This window comes from Propithecus coquereli, unplaced genomic scaffold (assembly GCF_000956105.1).
Source record: "Propithecus coquereli isolate 6110/MARCELLA unplaced genomic scaffold, Pcoq_1.0 Scaffold13, whole genome shotgun sequence".
NCBI classification, from domain to species: domain Eukaryota; kingdom Metazoa; phylum Chordata; class Mammalia; order Primates; family Indriidae; genus Propithecus; species Propithecus coquereli.
In genome coordinates this window covers 732,253-750,819 of record NW_012137191.1, presented here as the reverse complement: position 1 = coordinate 750,819, position 18,567 = coordinate 732,253, and the positions used below count along the sequence as shown (strand labels likewise).

Below are 18,567 nucleotides of genomic sequence, written 5' to 3'. Positions count from 1 at the left end.
TAATACTGCAGGTTTCATCCCCCCAAGTTCAGATTCAATCCTATTGGTATGAAATGGAAAATCTGTGTTTTGAATAAACACCCCAGGCCATCTGCTGTGTTCACACTTTGAGAAACACTGGTGGAGTTTTAAATGCCCCTCCGGGGAGGGAGGAGAGCCTGAGAATGAATCTGACCCAAACCTATTCACCCAAGTTCTGGTCGTTTGGAAGGAGGAAGAACAGCCTGGATACTGGCAGGAAAGGACAACAAGCTGGGGGCCGCAGGTATGCATGAGAGAAAGAGTTGAGGGAGGGATGGATTAGAGAGTTTCAGGTTGCTGGGCCAGTGGCCTGACCTAGAATTTCTTACAGGAGAGTTTCCTGAGACTGGCAGTGGGGTCAGCAAGGAGTCCTTTAGTTCCCATTCCTGCTACCCCTACTGTGGACAGGTGGAAAAGATGCTGGGAATGAGGCAGGACACCTGCTTACCTATAGACCTTTTAGCACAGCCACAGAAGCTTATCATGTCCTGGTACTGTTCCAAGTGCTTTCCATGTATTTAACCCCTGCCACAATCCTATGAGGTAGGTACTACTGTTATCCCCACTTTGCAGATGGGAAAACTGAGGCTCAGAGGTATTAAGTAACTTGCCAAGGTCACACAGCTAGGAAATGGTGGAGGTGGGGCTGAATCCAGGTTGTGGCTCTACTTACCCCCATGCCATACTGCATATATTCTGTATGCATTCTATTCATTCTTCTAACATGACGTAGGAGAAGATACCAAGGAAAGGGAAATGTGGGGGGGGTGTGTCCTGGGGGGAAGGATCCAAGGAAAGTCATGCAAATGGGTAAAAAGGAAAATCCCAAACCCACTTTCCCCCATTTATGTTCCCCCTCAACACTACTTTGCCTTCTTTTTCATGTCTCCTTGTTTCCCCTCTCTGGGAGACTGAGGAGATGGCCTGGGATGATTATCTGCTCACTGGTAGCCCAAGGAGATCACAGGGACTGGACCTTCCCCCTGCCCTGTTTCTATTGCTGGCAGGCAGGGCCACCAGTCTCCAGCCAAGTGGGAAAGGTTTTTCCCTTCTCAGGATTCCCGGATGTGGACTGGCCAGTGGATTAGTGCTCAGGAGATATGTGGTGGAGGCAGAGGGGGCAGGGGACTGGGAGTATGTCTGAGGAAGACATTCAGGCCAGATGGTTAGTCATTTGGGGGATAGTCATGCCATGTCCTGGTGCAACCTCCACCCTCCGCTGACTGTCACTAGATGTCTGGCAGGTGTGTTGGGACAGATAAATAATAATAAGAATAGTTTACATGCACCAGGCCCCGTTCTCAATTTTTATAAACATTCACTGATTCCATTGTCACAATCACTTTATGAGGTAGGATTGTTATCAGAGTTTTCCCATTTTACAGATGAGGAAGCTGAGACATGAAGAGGTTAAATGACTTGCCCAAGGTCCCACAGCTAGGAAGTGGTGGAGCAGTGAGTGATTCCAGCCAGGTGATTTCAAGTCTGTGTGCTTTATCACTCTCAATGCTGCCTCTCAAACATTCTGGCAGCTGCTACACAGCGGAGAAAGCCCACACCAAGGTCATTTCCCCACACCTGTGTGCACTGGCTCTGGGGTAAGGGGGGGAACAGGTAGACAGGGAAGCTGAGCAGCAGGCCTCCTTGACACAGTCTGTCTAGACAGTGAGCTCCTGCCAGGTCATGAAACCCCTCGAGCCCTCCTCCGTTCACTTCAGCAGGTGGCAGAGGCTCCCACAGAATAGTCAAAGAGGGTGGGACGGGTGAGAAGGGCTTCTTGGACCAGGCTTTGACTCTGGGCTGTGTTTCCCCCACCTTGGCCTCTTTGCTGAGCTCTATGCATGGTGAACCCATAGCTTCCTGGATCTCCATGGAAGCCTCACATTCTGTGCGTCCAAAACCCCCTCCTCCTGCCTTCTGTCTCTCAGCCTCCTGCTCCCTGAAGCCCCACCAATGCCTAAGTAAGGAACCTGATACTGCAGGTCCCCCCTTCTCCCACCTACGTCAGGCACCAAGTCTGGTTGATTCAACCAAGGAAACATCTTTTATATCGGTTCCTTACATACCACCCCCACTGCAACTGCTCTAGCCCCATGGTGGTCTCTTCCAGCACTTACTATGTGCACCATACCGTGTTAGTCACTTTATAGACATCTTTTGTCCTCAGAACAATTCCTATTTGCAAGTCAGGAAACTGAGGAGCAGAGAAGTGAAGTAACTTGCCCAAGGTCACACAGCTAGTAAGTAGTAGAGCCAGACTCAGGCAGTCTAACTGCAGAGTCCATATTCTTAACCACTTTTTGTACTGCTACCCCCTGCCATGATTGTTACTCTCAGCCTTGCCTTGCTCGGCCCTTCCTGTGCAATGCCACATGAATCATTAAACAATCTTTAATTCATTCAACAACATTTGCTGTAGGTGCCAGGAACTCTGCTGTAAACTGGAGATCTAAAGCTGAGCAGCAGATACTGTCCCAAAGCTTCAGGACCATAGAGCCTAGCAGAATTATCTTTTATCTCCCTAACACACGAATCTGATTGGCTCTCCCCACCCAGCACAGTGCCTGACATAAAGTAGGTGCTTAATGATTATGGCTGGGAATGAAATGAACAGGAACCATGGGAAGTCAGCTGGTGCCTGCCACAGGCATATACCCTGGACGGCTTGGAAGGGAGAGGAGCTAGTTTACCAGTTTGTTGTTAAAACCTTTCGTTTCATCTCCCTCCCTCCTTGCCACTTTCTTGTCTCCTATCTGTTTCTCCTCTGTCCTATCCTGCAAAGGCTCAGCTATGTCATTTGAGGGTGATTGCTGGGAAGGAGAATGAGAGGGGAGAGGGAGTTTTCACTAACAGACCTCGTGCAGGACTGCAGAAAAGGGCCAGCTTGGAGACCAACTCTGAAATAAAGCAGTAGCAGATGGAAGGGCTGTGCTGGGACCTTGGCCTGCAGCCAGCTCTCCCCCAGCAACCCTAGGAGTTAACACTGGCCGTGGGTGGTCAACAGTGGGGAGAGATTGAGAAGGGAGCCCCGGTATCCTCATCTGTTCTCTCCCTCCTGGCTCTGCATGGTTTAAAGCCCTCTGACTCCTGCCCAGTCTCCTTCCTCCCAAGGGTGGTTCCAGTTCAGTTCCCCCATCTCCTCCCTTGCTCATTCCTGGGGTGGGGGGTGGAGGCAGGGAGCTGGAACATTGATGGGCACTGAGCCAAACCTTCATAGGACTAATAGGTCACAGCCAATCACTCATGAGCCCCTATGGCAGCGATGGAGGCAGAGGAAGGATGGGCTCCTGCCTTCCCAGGTGGGGAGGTGGGCAAGCCCGGACTGACAGTCAGGGCTTGGACCAGCAGGGTGCTTGTAGAGGCAAAAGCAGTGACCCCACACTACCTGTGGGTACATGCTCCAGCTACCTATGCATGACAAGGGCGAGGAAGCCATCACCGAACAGACCTGTGGTGGTGATGGTGGTGGCTGGAGGGTGGGGAGAGGGTAGGGGAAGGTGGGAGAAGCCAGGAGAACAGGGAAGAAGATGGACAGGTCTGGAGGTGCCCCTAAAGGGAGGGGAACCGGCCTGCCTCCCAGGCAAATTTGGTGTTCTTTGAATGTGCAGAAATTAACTGCTCTCTGCCCCCAGCTTCTGCCTCTCAAGGAGAGAGTGTGTATGTCTCCTGTGTGTCCTAAGAGTGGTCTGACCTTGAATGGTCAGTGTTCTGAAATGGCTGCTCAGTTCCAGTTGCGGCCACTTTCCCTCAGACTCACTTTCCCCTTCACTCCTGTACCTCTGTCCTGGGGCTGACCACCCTACATCCTACCTGCCTGCCACCTCTTCCCCACTCCCCTCTTCCCAACATTCCCAGCTTCCCCAGACCCTTGTCTCAGTGCTCCCATCTTCCAACTCATCCTGGGCCCACAGCCTCTGTTCAGGACTCAAACCCTGTACTTTACCCTCTGGTTTCAGAGACCTGGCAGGGGTGGCTGCGGGAGCCTGGGGGAGGGGTCCAAGTAGGGGCCTGGGCCCTGCTCATGAGATGCCCAGTTCTGTCTCCCAGTCACTTAGGCGGGATCCAAAGCACTGGCTGGGAGGGGTGCGCAGGGTCGGGGAGGGCCAGGGAGAAGGGCCCCCTTCCAGCATTAGAGCAGAACCCAATCCTGCCCCCAGATCCCACTCGGGAAGTGCTCGGGTCAGAGAGGAAGTGGAACAGTCCAAAGACTTTCTGGCACCAGATCTGCTGCCCATTTCCTCCCTCCAGAGAGGACTTGGTAAAAGACCAGAAGCGGGTGTGAAGGTGGGGGTCTAGAGAGGGAAACAAAAGTGGGGTCCAGAGAGGGAGAGAAAAGAGAGGAGAAGTCTCCAGTTCTACCTGAGAGACAGACATAGGCCACCCTCTCAGCCTTTGCCTTGGGATGGAGAGGCACCCCAGGGGCACAGGAAGTCCTTCCTGCTCTTCAGCCTCTGCGCCTCCTCCTCTAGGCGCTTCACCTCCGGGAGTGGAGAGCCTGGTCCTGTGCTCTCTACTGAACACACTGCAGGGCTGGCCTGAATCCTGATTTAATATTCCCCGGCCCAGCCTCCTCTGGCCTCAGCTGAGGGTGCCAGGAGCTGCAGAGCGGCCAGGGCTTGCCTGGTGCTGCCCCAGCTTGGGCCCCATTTCCTTGCCACATGCCTGGCCCTCACCACATTGAGTCAAAGAATGGCATAACGATTTCATAATTCCTCCTCCAGGAGAGTGTAAGCTGTCAGAGGGCAGGAAGCAGCTCTGCTTTGCCCAACGCTACACGCCTGGCCAATGCCTTGTACATAGAAGGCCCTCAAGAGAGATTTCCTGCGTTAAATAGTAAATGGATTTCCCCCATCTCCTGCCATGGGTCCTTCTCGCCTCCCTCGTAGATCCCCGAGATCTGTCTTTCCTCCTGGGTCCTGTCCTCCCAGTTCTTGACCAAATCCCATTCCTCAAACTGCCTCAGTGCATCACTTGACTATCTCTTCCCCCTCTGGGAGGTACCATCAGATGTGGCCCCTGGAGCCTGTATAGGTTGCCACACTTGGGTCCCATGCTCTGGACTAAGCACAGGTGACAGCCTTATTTCTAGTCCTTTACTTCACCCAGTGCCCTTGCAGTTGGACTAGAGGGGAGTCCACATGCATCGATGAAGGAGCCATAGTGACTTTCTCATTCAATAAATCTGATCCCCAAATCCAAATCTAAAGGGTAAATTTTTTTTTTTTTTTTTTTTTTGAGACAGAGTCTTGCTCTGTTGCCTGGGCCCGGGCTAGAGTGCCGTGGCATCAGCCTAGCTTACAGCAACCTCCAACTCCTGGGCTCAAGCCATCCTCCTTCCTCAGCCTCCGGAAAGCGTGAATATTGATTAACTCCTGCGCCAGGCTTTGCCCTTGGGGAAGAGTGAGTGCCCTCCCCTCCTGCCCGCAAGCCTTGTTCTCTCACTCCTCACTCACAGGTACATTCCCTGCCCTTCTTCATCCCCTTGCAGCTTCCAAGAGTCACCCAAGTGAATCAGCCCCATTTGCCGTCAGGCTCAAGTCCCTGTTGAGGAGAACTGCATGCTTTACCTACCTCACCCTCCCCATCCAATAACTCCCTCGGTAAAAGAGGAAAGAGAATGGAGCAGGTACCTGTAGTTGAAGGTTCTGGTCAGGAGGTGGGGGTCACCAGAGGACACCAGGAAAGGGGAGCAGGCCTGGGCCCTGGCTCCTCCGTGCTGCTCTCCGTAGGCTGGTGTGGCTGTGACATCCGCCCCTCACCACCACCTGTGACTCTGCCCCTGATGCTCTTAAAAGCTTGTGAACTCAAAGACCTGCTGCTTCCGTTCAGCATCTTCTCACTCGCCGTCCTGCCTTCTGTGCAGACCTCTAGGCTGTCAGTGGGCAGGCAGAGGAAGTGGGGTCAAGGTGAGAAGCCAGGCTCTGAGCAGTTTCACTCTAGCCCTGAGAAGTGACGACAGCCCCTTCTAGGGGCAGAGACAGCCTTCCCAGGTGGGCCCTGGGAAGCAGCATTCCAGAGCCAAGGTGACCCCTGGATCTGAGTCCTTCCTGTAGCCTCAGAAGCTAGAATTCACCATGAGGGGACCAGTTCCTCCCTGCAGCCAGCCACCTACACCTCCTCTCTAGGCAGTCCTTTCTGCTCTGTGGTCTACAAGCCTGACCTCAGGAGGAAGATGGAGCTGCAGGAGGGGACCTGGTTGGGTGGGCAGGGGAAAGGAACCCGCCTCCATGTCAAGCACGGCCTTGGGCTGTCATATCCAGGGTCCTCTGCCTTGAACTCCACAAGGGCTGGGGGTGGGCAAGAGGACCAGGTAAGGTCTGGGGAGAATCTTGCATAATTTACCACCTAAGTTCAGGCACACACATATTAGCCCAACCTGCAAAGCTGAGTCTGAAAGCACAAGGTTGGGGAATGCTGCCCCCTAGAGCCAGAATCAAAAATTCTTTATGGACATTCAGCCGTTCTCTATTTCACGAGTATTAAGTTCCTACCTAGGCACCGGCATTATGCTAGGAACTGGGAATACAGCAGTGATGGAGGCAGGCAATAGAGTGACTAACCATCACGGTTTGCCCTAGATTGAGCGGTTTCTCGGGACATGGGACTTTTAGTGATAAAACTGGAAAAGTGCCAGGCAAATTGGGACGAGTCAGTCACCTAAGAGAGAAGGTCCTGCTCTCTTGGAGGTCATATTCCAATGGCGATGGCAGGGGTGGGGGTGGAAAGGATAAATACATAAGACAATTTCACATGGTGCTAAGTGCTGTGGAGGAAGGAAAACAGTGCAGGATCCTCTGAGGAGGTAACAGTTGAGCTGAGACTTGGATGATGAGGGATCAATCTTATGAGCACTCAGAGAAGAGCTTTCCAGGCACAAAGCACAAAGACCCTGGGGCAGGGACAAGCGCAGTGGGTTTGAGAAACAGAAAGAAAGCCCGTGTGCCTGAGTGAACTGGGCAAGGGTGAGTGAGGCTGGCTGGAGCTGGCAAGACCCTGATCAATTTACCCTAAGAGTCATGGGAAGCTATTGGAGGGGCTGAAGCAGGGGAGTACAATGTTCTGGTTGTTATTTTTAAAAGCTTGTTCCAGCTACTGGGTGGGGAGTGGATTGGAGGGGGAGGAATGAATGGAGGACGACCAGTTAGGAGGCTGTTGCAGATGGGCAGGTGGCTGGACTAGGGTGGCAGTGGGGCTGGAGAGAGAGGACAGGGCAGGTCCAACTATATTTTTTAATGAATTGGACATAGAGGTTGAAGGAAAGGGAGGACTCAGGGATAAGGCCTAGGTTTGGGTCTGGAGCCACAGTAAACAAGGACGTGCCCCAGGGGCATCAGGGGTCGCTCTGCGTGGGGATTAGGAGAAGAGAGAGGAGGAAGCCCAAGTCCAATAAACTCCATCAATTGGAAGATAGCTCAGTGGGCATATCCTTGATGTGGCATGGTGGGAGAAGATATATGTCTGGAATGTGCCTTTTGGGGGGAGCAAAGAAGGAGTTTCTTAGAAGGCAGAATGTGTGCGTACAGGAGTTAGCACTCTGTCTTAATATTGATGGGGTCCAGTTCAAAAGAGACTGCAGAGGAGTCGATGGTTCGGACAGGTTATGCATAAAGCAGTGGTCCCCAACGCTTTTGGCACCAGGGACCGGTTTCATGGAAGATAATTTTTCCATGGACTGGGGGGCATTCGATTCTCTTAAAGAGCACACGAGGAGCTTTGAAGCTTCGCTTGCCCACCTGCTGCTCACCTCCTGCTGTGCAGCCCGGCTCCTAACAGACCATGGAACAGTACTGGTCTGAGACCTGGGGGCTTGGAGACCACAGCCATAAAGGACCTGTTTAGATGACTTGAAATGGAATGAAGATGGTGTATCAAGATAATAAGGTTAGCTGTAACAAACAACCCCCAAATCTCAGTGGCTTGGCACAGCAGAGGTGTATTTCTCACTCGTGTTACAGTCCAGTGAGGGTCTGGGGGATGGCGGTGGCTCTGGTCCATTCATTCACTCGAGGCTGCCAGGCTCTTCTCATCATGTGGTGCTGCTCCCTTCAACACATGCCCTCTAACATCATCACAGAACGGGAGGAGGGAATGCAGGATGTGTGGGAGATTTTATGAGTCCAGCCTGGAAATGGCACACATTGCTTCTGCCTTCATTCCATTGCTCAGAACTCAATCCCATGGCATCAATTTAGCTGCAAGGAAGCTGGGAAGTATAGTTCAAATTTAGGAGGCCGTGTACTCAGAAGAAGAGACACATAGGTATTGGTGAACACTAGTGGTCTCTGCCATAGGCAGGGAGAGTGCTGTCTGTCTCATAGGGGTGGCAGTGATGCCTGTCCTGGTTTGGGATGGGAGTGTGCTCTCTGAACATACCTTGGAAAGGAAGCTGATGTGAGAAGGTGTGTGTGTGGTGCACACCTGTGTGCTTTGCAGCGCCACAGTCCTTCCATTCTCTCCCATTCTTGTGGCCTTTCTCCAGATAAGATCTTACTTATCTCACACCTTACCACTGAAATAACCTTGTGAATGCTTTGTCTTCTACAGTTTTATTTCCCCATCAAATCTAACCTGGATACTACAGTCTAACTAATCTTCCCAAGACCTGGCTTAAGTCATGCTACCCCTGTTCAATAATAACAGTAACAACAGCTTGTTGGATTTCTGTGTTGAGCGCTTTCACTGTAGTATCTCAATGTATCTCAATCTTTGCAACAAGCCAGTGAGGTATCATCATTATTTCCTTCATGCAAATAAGGATCCTGAGATGTTCTAGCTGTGCTAACAGGGTACCCACTAGCCATGTGCAGCTGTTTAAGTTAAAATTAATTAAAATTAAATATAATTAAAAATTCAGTTCCACAATCACACTAGCCACATATCAGGTATTCAGTGGCCATGTGTGACTCATAGCCACCGTTGTGGAGAGTGCAGACAGAGGGTATTTCCCTCAGGGCAGAAAGTTCAATTGGGCATTTCTGAGCTAGGATCACTTGCCCAGGGTCGCAGCAGCAAATGGTGAAGCTGCGCCTCTGACCCCATCTGAGACTAAAGCCCTTCAATAGCTCCTTATTGCTTCCGCGATTAAGAAAGTTTCGGCCTGGCCTTAAGCTTCTTGAACAACTTGGGCCCACGCCGCTGTTACATAATTATTTCTCATTATTTTCTTGCACAATCTCACTGTCCAGCACAAGTTTGCTCACTGCTCTCCAATACTCCCAGAATGTCCACTCATAATATTTTTGCTCTCCTCCTTTCTGTCCGCCCAGCTAATGAATTCCTACCTGACCTTTAGGTTCAAATAGCTTAAATATCTCTTGAATCAGTTCCCTTTTTTCTATTCTCACTGCCTCCGCCTGAACCAACTCTGAGGTTCCTCATCATCTCTTGCATGGTAGCCGTCTGCTGCTGCTGCTAATTATGCTTCCTGACATTTATTGAGTACCTGCAGTGTGCTGGCACTCTGCTAAGCACCGACCGCTCATCGGGACACTTTGAAGTAGTTATTACTGTGGTCTCCATTTGGTAACAAAAGCACTGGAAGGTGAAGTACTTGTCCAACTCATCTGTCTGCTTCTAGTCTTTCAGGGGCAGCTCATTCTTGCTCTATTACTCCCGCCACAGTTCTAAAACACAGAATGGTTACTTCCCTCCCTGGGCCCTATGGGGAGGGGACAGCGGGGCCTGCAAGGACCTTTATGTGCAGAACCTTTCTATTCTCAAAACCCACCACTCCACCCTCAAACCTGGTAGTCCAGCCACACACTGCTTACAGTTGCCCAAACCTGCCATGTTATTTCTCCCCTCTGGGCCGTCACATATGCTGTCCCCACTGCCTGGAATGTTGCCCATCCCGCCAGCTCTGAAGCTGCCATGGCAGCACACTCTGGACCACAGGCTTGCTCCCTCCTCTGCAGGGCCAGCACTTACTCTCCACCTTGGCTCCTAAGGGGGGGCTGGGTGCTGATCTCCTAGCATCAAAATCACTTCTCATTAAAATATTAATATATTCTCTGGGCTGGGTGCAGTGGCTCACATTTGTAATCCTAGCACTTTGGGAGGTCAGGGCAGGCAGACTGCTTGAGCCCAGGAGTTTGAGACAAGCCTTGGCAACATAGCAATACATCTCTACCGAAAATTAAAATGTTAGCCAGGCTTGGTGGCATGAGCCAGTAGGTGGGAGGATCACATGAGCCCGGGAGTTTGAGGTTGCAGTGATCTGTGATCGTGCCACTGCAACAGAACAAGACCCTGTCTCAGGAAAAAAAAAAATAATATATATATGTGTATACACACACTCACACACTTTCCAAGATTCAAAATTTAATAGGCAGGGGTGGAGTTTGGTTTATTTATTGTTAAAGAAGCTCCTGAGGTTATCTGAGTGAGGCAATGTGGTTTACACTGGTTTACATCCCTTGCTTGGGCAGTTAATCATGCCCTGCCTAGATTCCTTGTGTATAACACCCTTTCTTGTTATTTAAATCTCACCCTCATTCATTCACACTCATCTATGCAACAAATGTTTATTAAGGGGTATTATGTGCCACATGCTCTTCTAGGTGTTGGTGTGAAAAGTGGCACCATCCCTGCTGCTCATGGAGTTTACGTTCCAGAAGGGTGTGGCACACAGAATAATGGCCCCCAAAGACGTCCCCATCCAAATTAATCCCATAGAACCTGTGTCACCTTATAGGCAAAGGGATTTTGCTGATGTGATGAAGTTAAGGATGTTGACATGATTATCCTGGATGGTAGGGTCCTCAGTCACAGAGGTCCTTGTAAGGGAAGAGAGGGAGAGAGAGCACCACAAGTCAAGGCATGTGGGTGGCCTCTCTCTAGAAGCTGGAAAAGGAAATAGATTTTCCCCTAGAGCCTCGAGGAACAAGGCAGCCGTGATGTCCCCTTAATTTTAGCCCAGTGAGACCTGTATTTGGATTCCTGACCTACAGAACTATAAAATAATGTGTTGTTTTAAGTGACCAAATTTGTGGTAATGTGTTACAACAGCAAAAGGAAACGAACTACTACTAGAGGTTTGGTTACATACTTTGCACAGATGTGCGGTGGGCTCCCCTTGTATTATGTTGATAGATTCTGAGAGCTTGGGGCAGAGTCCCTGTTGCTGTGCCCAGGTTTTCCCTCCCAGCAGGAAGCGGGGCCGCGGTGGAGCTGAGTGTACACCTGCTACAGATTGTGTCGCTGCTTTAAAATGGTCTGATTCTGAGGGTCGGGGTGATGTTTGGTGGGGACTTGAGGTATGAAGCTTGTGCGGATAAAAGGAAAGGGGAACGGTGGGTGAGAATAGGTGTTTGGGGTTAGAAGGTGATGGTCGCAGGGGTTCTCAAGCATTAGTGTGCAGAGGAATCTTCTGGGATGTGGTGAGAGGGAACCTGGTTGATAAGGGGACGCGTGGAAGGAATTATATTCGCTGTGTACTCTTTTATTTCCTAATTTTTATGTATTTTAGCAAGAAACTTAAATCTTAAACGAGAATGTGCCTCCGATTTAGATAAAATTTAAAAAGTAATCACCGCAGCCTGTTTGTATAAAGGCATATTCCCGGGCCCGGCCAAGGCCCACCTATCCTGCCACGGCGCGTCTGGGGACGAGCCCAGGACTCTGCCTGGCTGGCAGGCACCGGCCGAGCCGGCTTTGCAAAGCGGCGGTGCGGCCTGCGCTGGGCGCGGGCGGCCTCCGGCCGGGGAGGGCGCTGTGCCGGCGGCTAGGGCGCCGGGGCCAGGCGGGGGCGGAGCGCAGGGCGCCGGCTGCTCGGGCTGCGGCTCGGGCCCTGCACCTGTGACTCTCGGCCGCCCGGCGTCGCAGCCCCATGGCCCCGTCCCGGCTGCAGCTCGGCCTCCGCGCCGCCTACTCCGGCATCAGCTCCTTGGCCGGCTTCTCCATCTTCCTCGTCTGGACGGTGGTCTACAGACAGCCGGGGACCGCGGCCATGGGAGGGCTCGCAGGTACGCGGGGGCGCGGGGTCCCGGCTCGGGCGGGCGGCGGCGGGGAGAGCACTGTCAGCTGCTCCAGGACGATCCTTCTGGGCGGCGCTTCCCCCGGGCAGCGGGTGGGGTGTTTACCCGAAAACGCTGGTTGGCAACGCTGGTTGGCAGCGCAGGTCCCGCGCGTGCCCGGGCTCCTGGGCATGCCCCTGAGCCCCCGGGACCCGATGCCCGCCCGAGCCCGCCGCTGCCGTTTGCACAAGCGCGCCGAGCCGCCCGGCTTTCGTCCCCGCTCCGCATCTGCCAGCCCTGCGCCCGGCGCCCGCTTCCCTGGCCACCTCCTTCCCCCAAACACGCACACTCGTTCTGGGAGATCCTCGTCCCCCAAACGCCCCTTGTTGGGTGCTGGGTGAGGGAAAGGAAGAGGGCAGGGGAACCCATCTGCCTCCTTCCAGTGCGGACCCACAACCCTAGCAGAGCCCTCGGCGGAGACTGGGAGCACAGCGCTGGGGATCTGATGGACACTGGACATTTTCTTTCCACCCACGTTGGTGCCTTTTGCCACCCGTTTGCTGCGGCTCCTTGGCCGAGCCCCGCCGACCACCTTTCTCAAGGAGGGAAGGGGCGGCACCGGCGCTCTGGTGGAGGCCAGGTGCGCGCCACTGCTTCCTACTTGCTGTGCACCTTTGGCATGCAATTTAACCTCTCTGTGCCATAGATAGACAAAAAATATTATTTCTACTTGCTAACATTTTTTTAATGCTTTCTATGTTTCAGGCACTGTGTTAAGTAATCTGCTTCCCTTATTTCATTTAATCCTTACATTAATCCTATGAAGTAGGCATTATTGTTGTGTCCATTTTACAGATACTCTAAACTAAGGTTTAGAGTAAATAAATAACTTGCCCAGGGTTACACAGCTACATGAAATAATATGCGTGGGAAAGGACTTTGGGGAAAAAATACATGTAAGGGTAATACTTTTACATATGATGATCTTATTCTGTTACTAAAATCCTTTACTAAAAGAGCCCTACATGGAATTACTAAAAATAACTAATTTACTCATTGCCACAGGGCTTGCTGAGGGCCATCCCCCGGTACAGCCAGAGCATGAGGTGGGGTTTCTGCCTTATAAGAGGGGCATACGTAGCCCCAGTCTAAGCAGTGCCAAGCAAAGTGCTGGGGTCACCACAGAAGTGTAGATGGGCGCCCTGACTGGGATATTCTCAGCCTGCCAAGCTGCCCCACCACCCGTGGGCTCCTGTCCCTCCTGTGGGCAGCCAGCCCAGCTCTGCCCAGTTATCTACGAGCTCTGGTTCCTTTTCCCCCACACCCCCACCATCTTCCATGCTCTTCACCGTTCACTTCTTACAGCTTCTTTTCTGTATCCTGTTGGCCCTGCTGCTTGCTTTCCTTTGGAAGGCGGTGTCAGGGCAGGATGGTTGAGATAAGGGGACTATAGAGGTGGTGGGGGAGGGCCATCCCTGGGACCCCAGCTTGGGTACATTCAGAGTCTGGCCTGGTGGAAGTTGAGGTGAGCCGTTCCTAGCCGTTGTGACCTTGGGCATACCAAGGCTTCCTGGGCCACAGTTTCCTCTTCTGTAAGAAGTGGGAGATTCCCCCGAACTAGCTATCTGACTTCCCTCCAGGTCTGAAATGTTGCAGTTCTGCTGTCCACTCCCTGAATCTTCCATCTCCAGCTGCCTGTTAGAAAGTTGTGGAAAAGGCCTTCTTTCTTGTACTCTGGGGAGTTGCCTAGGGTTTCCCTCTGACCCAAACTCTGCCCTCTCTCCGTCCCTGCGGCTTCCCTTGGCCTCTGAGGCAGGCCAGCTGTGAGCTGTGGCATTGCCTTCAGGGAAAGGCGCTAAGGCAGCAACCACTTGGAGTAGGGTCCTGGCATTTGACCTGACATTTGACCTTTGACGGTGGCCACGGAAGAGCCAAAACTGCTTGGTGGTAGATGGTGGCGGTGGTGCATGGTGGTGGGGAGGGGATCGCCAGGCCAGGGCCATGCACCTTCCCCACCCCGAGTGAGTTCTGAGAGAGTCTGTAGCCAGTCAGCCTTCTTCCCCTTTTTGGGGGTGAAGTGTCAGCGGATTTACTGACTTGTGAGCACCTCACTTCTGACTTGGCATTTTCCAGCCCAGAAACTGCTGAGTCACCAGAGGGTAGCCCTAGCATGCTCCTTCTCCCCCTGTGTTAGACCAGGAAAGGGCTGGTTGGGTGCACTGGTTTCTGGGGCCAGGGCAGCCATGGAGCCCCTGGTTCCAATGGGCAGAGAGTTTGTGGGTAAGGACACAGTCTCCCAGCCTGGTGGGTATCTGGGAAAAAGTGTCTTAGAAGAAAGGTTGGTTTTGCTGGGGAGGCCTGGGTTGGACCTACCTGTTCTGGCTTTGCTGTGGGAGCCCTGGAGGGAAACAGACTCTTGCTCTAGGTTTAGTAGGCCAAGGAAAGAGAAAAAGAATAGTTGCCCCAGGAGACTAAACTGCTCTGCGTTCCTCCCACATGAGCTGTAGAGGGCTGGAGTGCCCGCATGTAGAGGGGCCCGACCCAGGCCCAGTGTCCTGCTTGTCTTCGTTTCACCTGGGGGCTCCCCTGGCTGTCTTATGTCTTCTCACCTCCAGCCCAGCCGCTGGGGATGCTTTCACCACCCAGCCCTGCACCTTCCTTGCCCTTAGCTTGTCTGCTGTAAGCGCAGAAGTGGAGCAGGGGCCCTGCTCCTTGGAGCAGGTGGGGTGGAGTTAGGGTGTGGTCTGACATGGGCTTGCAGCCAGGGGGTGCTGGTGATCTGTCCATTCCTCTGAGAACCGTGCAGACCAGGCTTGCTGGAGTCCCGGAGTATCCTAGGGAAGGGTGCAGGGCCGAGGGATATTGCCTCTTGCCTGAGGTGTGGGAGGGGACCAGCGAGCGGCTCCAGCTCACTCAGTGAACCCCTTGGGTAGAGCTGGTAGGGAGCTCTCTTCTGAGGAGGGTGGCGGGAGCCAGGGTGGTGGGAGTGGTCCTGCCTCCAGACTAGGCGTGCGTTTATCTGGATGTGAGGCCTGTGTGCAGGGCCTGGAGCAGGTTTGAGGGGAGGTGAGAGGTGGGTAAAGTCATGCTTGCTTATTAACAAAGAACAGGGCCCTAGAAACACCCCAAACGGCCATCTTCTTCTCCCTCTTGGCCTCACCCTCTTTGGTATGTGCGTGTACATGGGGTGGGAGTTTTGGGGAACTACTGGATCATGGCCAGTGGACTAAGAGCTGGCGTCTTCACAAGCCTCTATTTCAGCATTTCCTAACCCAGAAATTGCTGAGTCACAGAGGAATTGCTCTGACCTCCTTATTTTTCTCCTAAGCTGGCTTCCAGAATCTTCAAGTGGGAAACGATCTTGGAGCTCAACTTCTCCAGCCCCTCTGTGGCGTGAGGAGACAGAGGGCGAGTGGACCTGTCCCAGACAGGTGCCCGTTTGACTGTTCCTTGAATGTGCTCAGTGACAACAAGCTCGTCCCTAGGGCCCTTTAAGAAGCCAAACATCTCCCTCAAGTGAAAACTTAGGATGATGTGAGAGAAGTGGGACTTTTGAGGACAGTGTCCGGTATAAAATCCAGATCACATAGGATGTAAGCAGAAGCCGTGGGATTATATTCTGTCCACTGCAAGCCTGCTCCAGCTGCCTGACTAGGCAAGGATGGAGAGATGCTTATCCCTAATCTCAGGGGTAAGGGGACCCACTTTCCAGGCCCCCAAACCCTGAGGATGGTGGCCAGGGGCAGAGCTGGGAGAGTGTGTGGGAGGGGAGGCTGCGGGGTGGTGGACCTCTGCTCTCCCCAGAGTGGAGCTCCAGGGCCCCTGATTATCCAGACTGGCAGGACCTCTGGGCTCACCCATTTTTAGATGTGAGAAACACCAGGACTCTGGGGCACGCCAGCACAGGGCCTCAGGTTTCCTGGCTTGCAGGCTCGTGGATTTTTGTCCCTCACCAGGCTACCGGAATTGCGACAGCTTCTGAGCTGGTATCCAGAGTATAGCTCCATGATAACTAGCTTCCCCTTGCCTTTTTTTTCCCCTTCACTTTTAAAAAAATTATGAAATATTTCAGGCATGTAAAAAAAGAGTAGACAATTTAACAAAATCCCTTATATTCACTACCTAGCCTAAGAAATAAAATAGCATACATTCAGTCAAAGCACTCCCCACTCCACCTCCCTATCAACTTCCCTTCCTCATCTCCATTGCCAGAGATAACCACTTTCCCTGGCCAGATGCTCATCCTTCCTTGCATGTTTGGGAGGCTGTGATGCGTGCAGTGTGTGCCACCCCCTTTTGGAGAAGCCTCGTGACTCCTAGGGCACAGCAGCCTATATGGCCCACACCCTGCAGGCCAGCAGGTGGAGAGGTTGCAGCTGGCTCTGCCACTTTCCTCATTCCTCCCTTGCTGGGACCCCACGGCCCAGTCCGGACCCTTGCCAATGGAATTGATATTCGCTCCACTCTTTGGACTGTGCCAGCAGGCACTGCCTGGCACAGAGGGTTGTTTTGTATTGTATTGTATTGGCTGAGTGGCAGCTGGCATCCTAGGGGAAGTGCACACCCAGGCCCAGAGGGCAGGCCCAGGAAAGGCTGGGGGTGTTGGCTTGCCCTGAGCTGCAAACTAGAGGGAGTGGCATGAGGTCTGGCTAATAGCAAGAAGGCTTCTTCAGTGCTGGGTGGCCCTGGTGTCCTCATGGCTGGGCCTCCTCACCCTCCAAGACCAATGTAGGGAGTTTGGGAAGAGCCCTGCTACGTAAGAGCCCTGCTACAGGCCTTGAAACTTGGAGGTTGTGGCCTCCAACGGCCAGGTGGAGGAAGCGTGGGGTGGGAGGACAGCCCCAGGACAGGGTGGACAATGGGAAGTCCCCATAAAGCAGGCTGGGCTGCTGAGGTTCTCAAATTTTCTGATTTCAGGACCCCTTTATGCTCTTGAAAAGTAGTGAAACTCAAAGCAAATTTTGTGTACATGGGTTATATCTATGGACATGTACCACATTAGAAGTTAAAACTGAGAACACTTTTCAACACTTGAAAGTAATACTAAAAATAATATTGAGTTAACAACATAAATAACATTTTCGTGAGAGATATTCATGTTTTCCAAACAAAAACAATCAGGGAGAAGAATGCAGGGTTTTCTATTTTTGCAAATCTCTTTAATGTCTGGCTTGCTAGCAGGCAGCTAGCCTCTTATCTGCTTCTGCATCTAAGTCCTGGTGATACCACAGGCCCTGTCCAGCTCCACGGGAACCTGCACTCTGCAGTCACGAGGGAACCAGTGAGGAAGGCCAGTATTCTTAGTATTCTTATGCAGATAGGCCAGGCCTAGTGGACCCAAAGGGCCCTGGGGATGCCCGAGGCCCTGGGGCTGCAGCGTGGCTGGCAGGCGGGTCGCTGACCCAGTCTTTCCCGCAGGTGTGCTGGCGCTGTGGGTTCTGGTGACGCACGTGATGTACATGCAGGATTACTGGAGGACCTGGCTCAAGGGGTTGCGCGGCTTCTTCTTCGTGGGTGTCCTCTTCTCGGCCGTCTCCGTCGCCGCCTTCTGCACCTTCCTGGTGCTGGCCATCACCTGGCACCAGAGTGAGTGCCTTCCCGGGGAAGAGGCGTGGGAGGGGGAGCGGGGGGCTTAGGAATAGATCCTGGGATTCCGGTCCTGGTTCCGCAGCTCATGGCCAAGGGACTGGGTAGACCACTTAGCCTTCCTGAGCGTGGGTAATCTTATCGTGAAAGTGGGGAGAATGAGCCCCCACCCCTAGCGATGGGGGTGTTCGAAGAGACTGTGGGAAGTGTTGAGCACTGCCCATGCGCAGTAGCTATTGGTAGCGCTCAGTCTCATCGGGGTGGGGGCGCCCTCTGGTGGCGGTGGCAGGAAGTATCCAGAGGCCCTTCTGCCTGCCCGCGGGCAGTCTGATGCTAACTAAAGCAGGTTGCCAATGGCCTGGGGTGCGTGTCACAAAAACAGAGTGGATGATACAGACCTGTGCTTGGCCAGCCCTGCCATTCCCTAACCCCCACTGCCTCCTGCCTGCAACCCCTGGAATGCTCTGAAACCTCTATCACACTCAGGTCTTTCTGTGGGGTCCATTCAGCTGCCAGGATGTTGAGCAGGATGAGGAAGGTGGCCCTGGCCTTGTGGCATGGCGCTGGGGCTGAGGGCGGGGCCCTCTCGAGTCACTGTCCGGCTCTCTCCCTGCAGGCCTCACAGACCCCACCAGCTACTACCTCTCCAGCGTCTGGAGCTTCATTTCCTTCAAGTGGGCCTTTCTGCTCAGCCTTTACGCCCACCGCTACCGGGCTGACTTCGCAGACATCAGCATCCTCAGCGATTTCTGACCCAGGGGTGAAGTCTCTGCACCCTGGGGGTCCTCAGGACCTGGACTCAGTCTCTTGAGACATTGGGAGGGCCTGATCCCACCCCCTTGGGAACCCAGAACTGTGGCAGAGAGCGCACAGCAGGACGAGTGTGGTCTCCCAGAAAGCTATCCTGCCTGTCCTGTTGGGGGAGACCTGGGTGTGGTGGAGAACATTGCTCCTCATCGGCCTGGCTGGAGGGCAGCTTTACACCTTCTCGAATGGGTGTTTTCTT

General features: G+C 53.0%; 2 protein-coding genes across 2 annotated transcripts in view; one reads left to right on the top strand and one right to left on the bottom strand.

Moving 5' to 3' along the window:
• Positions 1–9,939, bottom strand: part of RAPGEF3 (Rap guanine nucleotide exchange factor (GEF) 3) — a 32,631-nt gene extending 22,692 nt beyond the window's left edge. The window contains exon 1 of the mRNA XM_012638491.1: positions 9,792–9,939. Within this exon, the coding sequence (XP_012493945.1) occupies positions 9,792–9,893 (102 nt within the window). The 5' untranslated portion in view covers positions 9,894–9,939. The remainder of the gene's footprint in view (positions 1–9,791) is intronic.
• A 1,822-nt stretch (positions 9,940–11,761) lies between these two features.
• SLC48A1 (solute carrier family 48 (heme transporter), member 1) lies at positions 11,762–18,567 on the top strand. The gene is made up of 3 exons (XM_012638492.1): positions 11,762–11,984; positions 17,394–17,561; positions 18,178–18,567. Exons 1-3 carry the CDS (start codon positions 11,849–11,851, stop codon positions 18,312–18,314), a joined length of 441 nt encoding a protein of 146 aa, XP_012493946.1. The 5' UTR covers positions 11,762–11,848; the 3' UTR covers positions 18,315–18,567.